Raw genomic sequence first — 12734 nt, 5'->3', positions numbered from 1 at the left:
TAGCGATGTTTACATCACTATTATTATTTAAGTTGTTAAAATGGCCAGGTGAGTGTTAGGTTCTGGTCCAGTGGAGTGAAGATCTAGAAAGCGTGTGCTTTCCTTTGCTCCATGGTCTAGAAAATTAAAGACATACCACTTATGCATCTCAACTATGTTTGACAGTGGAATAGACTACTTGAGAGGGTAGTGGACTTTGGAGGTCTTTAAACAGACATTGTATGACTATTTTTCAAAAGTGTTTTAATTATGTATTGAGATCAGACTAAACAGTCCTTGCGATTCTTCCCAGATTCAACATTCTGTGCTTCTATGCCTTACCACCTCATCACATGGAGTCTTTCCTGTGCTTCTCTGCACTGCTGGCATGTTGCCAGCAGGAAGACCCCGGGAGCCCATCAAATACTGCAGGGCTACTTACTGCAGCGCTACTTACTGCAGGGCTCCATGCTGCCAGCATGCCAGCAGCACCAAGAAGCAGAGCCCAGAGGAGTCAGATGTACACATGACTCCTCTGTAGAAGCTAGGGAAGATGTTGGAGGAAGCTGGGAACAGCGGGGAAACATTGTGAGAAGGAATCCCATGACCAATGATGGTAAGGGCATGAAACGTTATGCTACCCCACAGTTTTCCCTGCTGTCCCCCGGCTTTTGGACCTCAATGTGATGAGGTCCTTAGTCTTTAGCTAATTTTTTCTTGACTCAATGTTTCCCGAATAAAGCTGGAAAGTAGTCCCTAACATTATTTTGTCTGCTTCTGTCCACAACTGTCTATGAACACTAATGAGGAGAACATTTATTATTCAAAAGTTGATGGTGATGATGATGATGACTGTTATAATAGTTGCAGTTATGATTTCTCCTAGTTGGCTTCCATAGTTGCTTTCACATACTTAGCTTTTTTCAGACTGAGGGACAAATATATTCTTGTGGTTTAAAATCCAGGTTTAATTTTTTTTATTTCAGCTTCAACAGTGGAACAGTTCATTCCTAATAAATCAAATCCATCCACCAAGCCAAGAATGGTAGAGACAAAACCTGGTAATTGAGTCACTTCTGTAATTCTATACATTCATATAATTCTATTGTTAGCCAAACCTCACTTTCTTTATTTTTAGAGAAAAAGAGCCAAATTCCTCCTGGTAATGCCTGAGCAGCTATAGTCATAAGGGTAGAACATGATATCCCCATCCCTTGTCTTCTGTAGAAACTATTATATGCTTTCCAGATTTAACATCAATTTGACTTGAGAAGACAGAAATGTCTGGGTTTTCTTCTTCTTGGAAGTACCACTTAAAGATCAACTGCTAAACAACAGTGTCATCCTTGTCACCAGGAGTAGATAATGTAGTTATCTATGCCTGGTGGCTCTTCAAATGTTGTTAGTCTACAGCTCCCATCAGCTCCAGCTAGCATAACCAATGGTGAAAGAAAGTTGCTGTGCAAAAACATCTGGAATGCCATGATTTCCCCCTCCTGCACAATTTTTAGGGAGAAATCTAGAGATCGTGAAAGTCAAGGTGAACCATTTTGTGAGGTGTAGAGCCCAAATTCCAGTGGATTACACAAAGCCACCAAATGTGTAAAAATGGGCAGTAGCTGGGAAGAGATATTTCAGGGAACTATAGGGCCCTGGAGGACCATGAAATGCACTTGGCCTACCTATTGTGGGAATATTCCACAGCTCTTCATTTTTTATCAATCCTAGATTCTGCAGCAAGCTTACTTCCATAAGTTTACAAGTCAGATTTTTTAGGGTTACACATGAAAGCTACTTCCTACATACAACATTAAATGTTAATATCAAAAATACATATGCACTCATATATAGCTATGTTTGTAATTAGAACAAAAGTTGTAGTTGCTTCAGAATATTTTGTTATCATATTTTGTCAGCTCTATACATTATTGGAGGTTATATCTGAGTATTCCTTGTCAGAGAAAAACCTATGAAAGTTATGGAATTGTGAAAGGTGAATTGAAGGTATAAACACACACATCACAACTTACAAAAACTCTTTCCATTTTTTTGTTATTCCTTATACATTGTGCTTTTGAATGTTCAACACTTTTTCAATATTTGTTTTAAATAGCTATCATAGTTTTTCCCAGTCTCCTTTGAAAAGTATTATTTGCAATGGACGAGCTATTACACTATTACCAGTGTCATTTTTTTTCTATAACAACTTAACATTTCTTTTATCCCAGCTTTATAAAAATGTTCACTTTTTCCTTCCAACAGCAGTACATCGAACAACCTCTCAACCATTTGTACTCAAACCTACTGTGTCTTCTGAACAAATAAAGACAATTATGGGTAAAACTTCCATAGTGAAGTTAATTTGCTGTTCATTCTCTTTTCAGCATCAAAATAACCTGCACCATTATTTTATGTTGTGACAGCCATTTACTTTATTTACTACTTCTCCATTAATGTCTTTGTTTGGCTCTGTTGTCTCATGTCTGCTTTAGGAATGCCTTTTCTGGAACTCAGAACATAAATTAACAAGAAATTTCTCCTCCTCTTCCATCTTAAACCTAAGATATTGGTATCCACAAAGCATAAACATTCTTCATCCACAGTCACTGTGTATCATGGCACTGTTTTCTAATTTTTCAAGCTCTTTTAATCAGATATTCAGCAACACATGGACTTGTACTTTCATTTGAACTAAACATAGCATGAGTCTATGATTTCTAAATACTACAATAACAATTCCACTCCTTTTTTCTAGCTCCAAAAGAAACATGGTTTATTTCTTCTAAACCCAAAACATCTGGCAAACTAGATGGTCCTCCAAGTAAACCTGGTAATTGCATTCTTTTTTAAATTGTGTAGGTAGGAATTTTGCAAGCTTTTAAAATGAGTTAATAGTCTTTAAGAAAGTTAATAGCATCTTGTTCTAATCAGTTTTATTGTGGTTTCAAATGTAAATATTCAGAAAGTATGCCATTTGATTGATGTTACATGTGACACATGAAGAAACGTAGAATCATAGAATCATAGAGTTGGAAAAGACCTCGTGGGCCATCTGCTCCAACTCCCTGCCATGCAGGAAAAGCACAATCAAAGTACCCCTGGCAGATGGCCAGCCTCTGTTTAAAAGTCTTTAAAGAAGAAGCTTCCACCACACTCTGAGGCAGAGAGTTCCACTGTTGAACAGCTCTTACAGTCGGAAAGGTCTTTGTAATGGAATCTCCTTTCCTGTAATTTGAACCCATTGCTCTGAGTCCTAGTTTCCAGGGCAGTTGACAACAAGCTTGCTCCCTCCTCCTTGTGACATCCTTTCACATATTTATACATGGGTATTATGTCTCCTCTCAGCCTTCTCTTCAGCAGACTAAACATCCCCAGCTCTTTAAGCAGCTCCTCATAGGGCCTGTTGTCCAGACCTTTGATCATTTTAGTCGCCCTATCTCTTTCAATTTGTGGTGCCCAAAATTGGGCACAGTATTTCTTTTTCTACTGACATAACCAAAGAACTTTTATGTTGTCATTTATCACCCTGGCAAGCTTGAGTTCATTTTGTGCTTTATCCTTTAGGACCTTTTCCGTACATGAGTTGGTTATTTGTTTTAATTCCTCTTTGGTGATTTCCCCTTTTTTCTATTTTTTATACATGTCTCCTTTAAATCTTAGCTCAGCTGAAAGTTCATTGGACATCCATTCCAGTTTCTTTACACTTCTCCTATTTTTTCTTCTTCTTGATGGCACTATTTGCAATTGTGCCTTCAGTATCTCACTTTTAAGAAATTCCCATCCATCATTAGCTCCCTTCTCTTTTAGTATTCCTATCCATGCAATCACGCTCAATATTTCCTTAAAGTTCCTAAATTCAGCTCCCCTAAAGTCTGAAATGCATGCCTGACTTTTTTGAGGCCCCTTCCACACAGCTGAATAAATTCCCACGTTTTCTGCTTTGAACTGGAATATATGGCAGTGTAGACTCAGATAACCCAGTTCAAAGCAGATATTGTGGGATTTTCTGCCTTGATATTCTGGGTTATATGGCTGTGTGGAAGGGCCCTTACTTTCCCCTTTCATCTGTATCACCAGGAGCACATGGTCACTCCTACCTAAGGATCCTTCCACTTCCACTCCATTTACCAGGTCCTCATTGTTGGCTAGGATCAGATAGAGAATAGCTGATCCTCTTGTTGCCTCTTCCACCATCTGAACAATAAAATTGTGTGCAAGACAAGTGAGGAATTTGTTGGACTTTGTACTCTTAACAGAGCTTGTTTTCCAACAAATGTATCAGAATAGTTGAAATCTACCATTACTACTATATCTCTCTCTGCATGCTTGGTCATCTGTTCAAGGAAGGCTTCATCCAGTTCTTCAGTCTGGCTCGGAGGTCTGTAGTAAACATCCACAACTATATCTTTTTCAGTCATTGTTCCCTTAATTCTTAAATCAGATGCTGTCAACCTGATTTCCAGGATTGAAATCTTGCATCCCTTCACAGGTGTAAACCTCCTTGACATATAATGCTACTTCAGCCCCTCTTCTGTTTGGCCTATTTCTCTGAAATAAGTTATATCCCTCTATTACCACATTCCACATAGGACTCATCCCATCAGGTTTTCGTTATGCCTATTACATAAATGTTTTGTTATGCTAAAAGTTCTGGTTCAACTTACTTATTACCCATCCTTTGGGCATTAGTGTAGAGACATCTAAGCCCATGGGATATTCACTGTAGCTGTTTATTTGATATTATTGTCCTTTCACTTTTTGGTACTTGTTTCGTTAGTCCAACCATCTCTTTAGCTTTTAGGCTGTTCCCTCTGGGCCTTGATAAACTACTGTTCCCAAGGCTATTGTCGTCCTTCCCCACACAACTTAGTTTGAAGTCCGAATGATCAAGTTTGCAAGTCTCTCAGCAAAAACATTCCTTACAACTTCTGTAAGGTGAAGTCCATCCTGTGCCAGAAGCCCATCTTCCTATGAAAGCAGACCATGGTCCAGGAAGCCAGATCATTCTTTTTGACACCATCTGCGGAGCCAGTCATTCACCTCTACTATTTTTCTCACCCTTCCTGGGCCACATCATGCAATTGTGAGGACAGATGAAAATACAACCTGTACATTAAGATCTTTTAGCTTTCTTCTGAGAGCTTCAAAATCTTTTCTGATCTTTTGAAGACTATGTTTTGCAATATTGCTGCTTCCTACATGAATCAATAGGAAAGGATGGTGGTCAGGTCAGTGAGCTTGCTGAGTCTCATCAGCCGGTCAGTTACATGGTGGATTTTTGCCACAGGGAGACAGCATATTTCTCAAGACATCCTACCTTTTCTACTTTGAAGATTCCCAATTTTTCTTTCAAGACCTTCATATGACCCATTTGTTTGGGTCATAATGGGAGCTGAGGAATGGGTGAGGTAGGGAAAAGAAATAGAACCTCCCTTTTGTTACTCTCTCTTGGTCCTATTTCTTCTCAAACCCAGATATCTTACGTCAGGGAGCTTTACATCAGAGAACTTTACATGCCATCTAGATATAGCGGTTCCCTGGGACCCCAGATCAACATTGCCCATATCTTGAATGCTGCCAAAGCAAAACACATGGTTTATAGCCCACATGGGTGCTGAGGTATTCTTTGGGAAAGAAAATAACAAATGACTGCAGGTCTGATACTTGCTTTTAAGTATAACAAGACACCCATTAATACTTAATCAGATTCTTGTGCAGGTCTGTCTTAGATTCATAAGTTTTAATTCCTCATATAATAAAATCTTATGACAGTGTCACCTTAAGCTGGAAATGACTTGAAGACCCACAACAACCAAACTACTTTTGATGTTGACATTTTTATCATAGAAATAAGTCATTCTGATTGCCCTGAGCACAGAGAAAAATATATAAGTATATTCATAATAATTAAAGTGAATTAATGATGGTAAAATGGAAAATGTATTTTGTATACTCAATGTCATTTCTTACTCCCGGTTGAGAATGCCTTATCTGAAATGCTTGGGACTCGAAGTGTTTTGGATTACAAATTTTGGATTTTTTGCACACATACACACACACACACACACACACACACACACATATGCAAATATTTCAAATATATGTAGGATATTGTGGGTATGGGATTCAAATTAAACACAGAATTCATTTATGGTTTATTTACACATGTCTGAAGATATTTTTATACAAAATACTTTTAACAATTTTGTGCAATAAACAAAAATTGTGTGCATTGAACCAACAGAGAGCAAAGGTGGCAATGTCTCAACCACTCCCATGTGGACAATTTTGAATGTCAGCACATTTTGCATTTCAGATTTCCAGATAGGGGATATCAATCTGTACTCATTCTCATCTTATATGAACAAGTTCTGACTAATCCCAGTGCCATGCCTGTTTTGTCCCCTGTAGTTCCAGATGCAATACACCCAACATATCCAGGATCAATTAACCTTCATATTCATGTTTTCAATGGTCCCAAAGATGGTTTGGGTAATCTATTTATTTATTCATTTATGTATTTATTTAATGCTAGCCTAAATGTTGTTTTGTTTACTTGCCTTTCTTACAGGGTATATAAACTCTACATGTTTGTGTGTGGGGGGGGGGGAGATTTTACTTGCTTCTTTTCATTTTGACTGTGCTATAGAACACATTCCTCATGATTGGTTCCAGATCATATCCTTGCTTTTTCATATAGAACCTTCACCTCCTGCACAAACTATGTTTTCTCATCAGGCATGCTTACCTAGCTGGGCTTGTTAATTCTAAAATTCCTCTTTAAATCAAAGGGTCCATCTTCTATGAAAGCATTACATTCTGCCAGGATTCCAGCACTGTGTGCTTTAACTTCTAAATTCCTTTGAAAAAGTTTTACTTGTTGTTAGAACTTCATAGCATTCCATTTAAAGGAGGCACCATTCATAACTAACAAGTTCAAATGTTTTGTTTTTAGCTTCAACCAAGACCCATAGTGGTGTAACAACTGAGAGTCCACATTTGAAAACTGGTAACTTATATATTCTGTCTTATTTGAATTCATTCTTTTTTTGTTGTTGTTAAACATCTCAGGAGCTTCAAATATATAGTTTGCATCTATGAGTTTGATAATATGTACATTGTAATATCCAGATTTGCTTTTTAATCACATCTTTTTTAACCTCCCCATCAGAGTTTTTTTTCTGGATCAGAGTGAATCACTTTGAGGCACAATTGTCTAAACATTAACTTTGCAGGGGTGGTAGATGGACATGACTTGCACAAAACAGCTTGGAAGGGTTTCTTTTACGCTACATCACAATCTAGGAATTATAGTAAATAAATACTTCTTCAAATATGCTGTAGAAATATTAATTCTGCTTTATTGATGTATTTATTGGAATTGGGATCTCAGACTGTTCTGGATAAGGTTGCAGTCCCTCTGCCTTAGTTGCCTCTTGATTAGACTTTTATACTGTGCCACTTTTGAGGCTAACCTTGAAAAGTGCTTGGATGTTTCAACGAGTGCCAAATGGAGCAGCAAGTCTTGTGTCTATGCATTTTAAAGACCATGTGACACCAGTCCTGCAGAAGGGCACTAGCTTCCTATTTGCTTCCAAGCTCAATTCAAGATATTGTTATTGACCTAAAATCCGTAAGTGACTTGGGACCAAGATATCTCAAAGACCACTTCTTCCCATATGATCCTGCTAGAAATTGGAGATCTTCAGAATAGGCCCTCTTGTGTGAAGTTAGGGTACATATAACAAAGCTTTCTCTGTAGCAGTGCCTCAAATGTGGAACTCTCCTCCCATGGAAGTTAGGCTGAAATATTTGCCTAATTAATGTTGCACACAGAGTTTATAGCAAAAGCAAGACAATAGAATCCACATGGTGCAGTGTAGCTCAGTGTCCAAAATATTATAGCAGTACCATTTATGAAATGTATAAAGATATGCTGGATGAATGCATAAGTCCAGACAAACTCTTTAATGGCTAAGTTCCTGAAATGTAGATATATTTGACATCTTTTTCTTCCCTTCCTTTCTCTCCCCTTTAAATGTTATAAAACTCAATACAAATTATTTTTTAAAAAAGAATATATCAAATGTTTGGTCTAGGGATTGTGCACAAACAAATCATGGTTTGGGTTGTATAAATGCTCTGTAAACTTGTATAACCCTTTAAAATAGATCTTAGATAATGCTATTCTCTGTAAAGTATGCCCATTTTTATTACAGTTTATGGTATTTGGATCCTCTTTCATGCTGTATGTTATCTTTATTATTATTCATATTCTCAAAAATTAAACTATTTTTTCTTTCTTTCTAATAGCCGTGCATGTTACTACAGCTAAACCTAAGACTACTGATAAGACACGTTCCAGGCCTGGTAATATATATCACTTTTTAGATGTTCTTTTAAGTTTGTCTTTACAGTTAAAGCATCTTAATTATCTTGATTTTTTTAAACCTTAGAAAAGTTTAAAAAGAGGATAATAGAATGATGAACATACTGTGGGAGTTTTGTTCTAAATTTTTATTTAAAAGGACACCAACCATACTTTTGAGGCAAGAATATCAGCCATTAGACCTGTGGCCTCATAATTTTTCTTTAAGGAGTGTGTGGCTTGCAACAGAAAGACCCCCTTCACAAATGCTATGGTCTGTTTGGGTGAGAATCAGACAGTTAATCTATGTCAAAACTGCATTGGTTTCAAGATTCCAGATCTTGGCTTGCAATTCCTTCCTATACCTGCCCCACCTGAAGAAAAATCCTGTATGAGTAAAGGCTACATAAAGGAGATCAGACTTTTCCTGAAAAGCCAGAAGAAATCTTCTGAGGGTGGTTTTATACAGTCATTTGAACTGAGTCAGGACATGGATTAAAGAGAACCAGTTCACTGTGGAGCACCTACACAAGTACCCCAGGAACCAGTTCCAGACTGGGATGGTGACTAAAATGATCTGCTGGTTGCAAGTCAATCTGAACCCAGGATTTTTTTTCTTACCCTATCTGGCGAGATGCACCAATGACAATTGGCATGATGAGCACTGATGGAGAGCAAAAAGACCAGTATGTGCAGCAGCATGTCTGTTTGGGATCAGTGAAAGAGCAAAGGTACAAAGGATGGAAAGCAGGCGTTCTCATTGGAACGCTGTAGTTTCCTATGTGGGTAGGTGTTTGTTTGCCTTCTGGCACAAGCTCTGTTTCCAGTTGTTTCAAATACACAAACATTTGCCCTTCCTTTTCTGAATTGAGTTCAACTCTGCATGGGATATAAACTGATGCAGAAGATTTTATGACTTATTCCAGAATTTCCAGTGAGGTTTTTTGGTACACTCTTTCTGGCTGGATATGTATTAGGGATGTATTTTTGTGAACATCTTGACCTCGATACAGCTCCAAATTGTATTTTAATGCCTTGTGGAACCTCCTAGACATGCCCATAGAACAGGTTCTACAAACCCCACCCGACTCCCTGTTCTCTTGACTCTTCCATTGGATGACTTCAGCACTGAGATGTTTCCAATGTGTTTTCCACATTATGAAACTCTACCAGATGCCCAGTTCATTGAATTCATTTCTTAAGGGGAGATTTAAAATTATTTCATTCCTAAAGAGGTCCTTAATTATCAATCTAGTAAATAAACAACAAATTAATATTAAAAATGCTAATTCCGCTTTCATTGTACCTAGCATTACCTCATAGTCTAGGATAGACAGCCAATGAAACTCAAGATTTTGATACTGTGAAAGATGCTAAGGTGAAGAACATGACATTTTCTGGGACACTCTAAAGATGGAAGGACATGTCATCCTTCCTGTTGATATCAGTACCAAGAATATTGACCTTCAAACTATGGGTGAAGTATCATTGTGAACTGAGTTGTCTGTAATATGGAGGGGGAAATCAAACACACACACCCTTCCATGAAATCAGGTGTAACAAATATATATCCATAAAACTTCTTTCCTGTCTACAGTAATCAGTACAAAGTTTTGCAATAGTCAATAATAATTGTTTTAAATTACTTTCCATCATCTGTATTTTTATTTTCAGTCGTAAATAAAACAACACCAGTCCCAGGTAGAACACGAACACCTGGAGGAGTAGCATGGAATAAACTATCAAGAGGTATTACTTGTATGGTCTTCTTAACTGTTGTAACTGAGATAAACAAGAACAGTTGTCGCTCTTTTCTTTTTCCTTTTTATTTCTCTTCATTTCTTTCCGTTTCTCTCTCTCTCTTAAAAGGCATGTAAGGAGAAAGAACTGGGTAACCCTTGTGGCCTCTTCCAGCTCTATGTTGCCTTGATAAGTGTTTTGTGTGCTTCTAACTGAACTGTGGTATTGTGGCACATTGTGATGTGGTGGCTTGAGCATAGACTATGACTCTGAAGACCAGAGTCTGAATCCTGCTCAGGTGTGGAAACCCCTTTGATGACCTTGGGCAAGTCATATTTTCTCATCTTCAGAGTAAGGCAAAAGCAACCCTTCTTTGAGCAAACCTTGTCAAGAAAACCCCTTAGAATCTCCACATTTCGGAAGTGGCCTCAAGGCCTTCAACATCAACTGAACTAAATTGTGGGGAATGAACAGATAGGTAATCTGGCTGAATGTTTTGAATTATTTATTTTAGAACATTGAATTAGGTACAATCCTAAATGCAGTTAACTGAAAGGAAGCCTAATGGAAATAATGGGAGATTACGTATTAATAATGTAATAAGTTTCTGCATTTGGGGTAATTACCATACATTGTGCTTGGGAGTGGGCTGACAGATGGAATCTTGTGTTTCTGATACAGGTAATTTCAGTCTGAAAAATGAAAATCCATCTCAGGTTATATAGAGAATATATAAGATTTGTTGAAGTGCACCTAAAGGTTTTTTTTTAATTATTATTTTATGGAGAATTTATGAGGATAAACTGTGTTAAATAGGTCAGGTTGCCTGGATTTTAAAGCTTGTTCCAAATGGTGTTAGGCAAATTATTCCATCCTCTCAAATGTAGTAACTATTTCTGCTTAGTAATTTGACAAGTGACCTTTAAATAGTCTTCTTGTATACGGCTGCCGTTCATTAATAAACCTTGCCAAATCAAACAAAATGTTACCAGAATATACTTTATACAGGTAATAGGATAAAATTTTCAAGGATTGTCATAGCATCAACAAACTGAATCAAGATATAGAATGGGAGACATATAAGCATATGTTTTACCGTTTTTATTTGCATGTCTTACAACAGTATTTTTTTTAGAAGTGGGAAGGAGCTGCAAGAATATAGAGGACAAAACATCCTTTTATATTTATATTGAAATGAGGAACATACTGTCTTTCAGAGGTTTTTGGAAGTCAACCCTCATTATCCGTCAACATTGGCTATGCTGCTAGAGCTGGTGGAGATACAATCCAACAAAGAATGTGATGATCCAGATGATCACAACCCCTACCTCCAATTTTATAGAGCTGGAAAAAATATTTTCCCATTACAAACTTCATGCCTGAACTAGGAAATCTGAAATAATTTTAAGGCCCATGATCAGTTTTTATTCTTGGTAAATATGTGGTTGAGAGCTACCTTTCCTATATTCCACTTGAGCCATTCATTTCAAGTGGTGATGACAATGAAGCTGATGATGTGATGGAAAGTCCAAGTACCTGTTCCTACACCAGAACATTCTCTATAAAGGATATCCTTTTCAGAAGTATTTAGCCATCTTACTCTTAGGCAGCATGTCCAATGAATCAATGACCAGGTCTAGGTCTGTGTTTGAGAGAGCTTTGGATAAAGTTTCCTGCAGTACCTCACTCCTCTTTAATTGTCTCTAACAGTTTATCTTGTGATGATGGCAGTTTCCCAACAGAACTGGGTGCCTGGGTGTCTAGCCCATTACATTTTCCACTGTGCCTCAGAGCAATACCACCCAGTGCTTCTCTAAATGCCAACTTCAATGCAGAGACCCGGGGTAGAAATCAATAAAAAGTTCTGCCACGGTACTGAGTCCCCGGAATCTGCCCAAAAATGCCAGGTGTTGATGCTGTCCTTGCCAGTTAAAACTTGCCTTCATTTAAAAAAATCAGTTTCATATAGGTGGTTAGCATCAGTTTTCCATTTCCCAGCTATGTTCACTTTATGTGATATCATCCAGAAAAAGGTACAAGCCATACAAATGGAGTAGATCAAACCACAACTAAAATTTCAGTCAAGCATCTTCTTGGTTTACCAAAAGTAATCATTGCATGACTGATTTCTACAAAAACTTTGAGAAGTATATAAATATCAGATCACAACAGCTTCTTATACTGCCAGTTCTGTGATGTAGTGACCAAGCAGATGCAGAGGAGAAAAAATTCCCTTCCAAAAAGAGGCCCGGAAATTATGCATGTTTTGTCCACTGTTCCCTTCACAATATGTCATTTGGACAAGGGGCCTAATATGTAGATTTACAGGGATTAGTCAAGGGATTAGAACAAACTCAATCCTCCTATAGCTTCCCAGTGTCAGGTAATTAAATCAGAATGTCTAGCTCTTGAGAAATACTTTGTCTTGGATGCCTTGCATTTTCCCAATGGTAACATTCCAGCAAGCATTGAATTAAAACCACAGTAATCTTTCCTCAAACTAAAACATAGCAGTAAAAGAAGACCTATCTTTATATTGGTAGATTTTGATACAGAAATTTTCTAGTAGTAGTGATTTCTTTCACGCTGTTATCCTCTGTCATCCCCCTCTTCCAAGGTTTAGCAACAGTACAGGGGTCGGTCAGGG

At 37.6% G+C, this 12734-nt stretch overlaps 1 protein-coding gene across 1 annotated transcript in view; it reads left to right on the top strand.

Moving 5' to 3' along the window:
* Positions 1-12734, top strand: part of abi3bp (ABI family member 3 binding protein) — a 181688-nt gene that overhangs the window by 133743 nt on the left and 35211 nt on the right. The window contains exons 48-54 of the mRNA XM_062974809.1: positions 966-1040; positions 2242-2316; positions 2735-2809; positions 6391-6471; positions 6935-6988; positions 8293-8349; positions 10022-10096. Of these exons, the coding sequence (XP_062830879.1) occupies positions 966-1040; positions 2242-2316; positions 2735-2809; positions 6391-6471; positions 6935-6988; positions 8293-8349; positions 10022-10096 (492 nt within the window). The remainder of the gene's footprint in view (positions 1-965; positions 1041-2241; positions 2317-2734; positions 2810-6390; positions 6472-6934; positions 6989-8292; positions 8350-10021; positions 10097-12734) is intronic.

The sequence above is a fragment of the Anolis carolinensis genome, chromosome 3 (genome assembly GCF_035594765.1).
Source record: "Anolis carolinensis isolate JA03-04 chromosome 3, rAnoCar3.1.pri, whole genome shotgun sequence".
NCBI lineage: Eukaryota > Metazoa > Chordata > Lepidosauria > Squamata > Dactyloidae > Anolis > Anolis carolinensis.
This window is presented reverse-complemented; position numbering and strand designations above follow the sequence as displayed.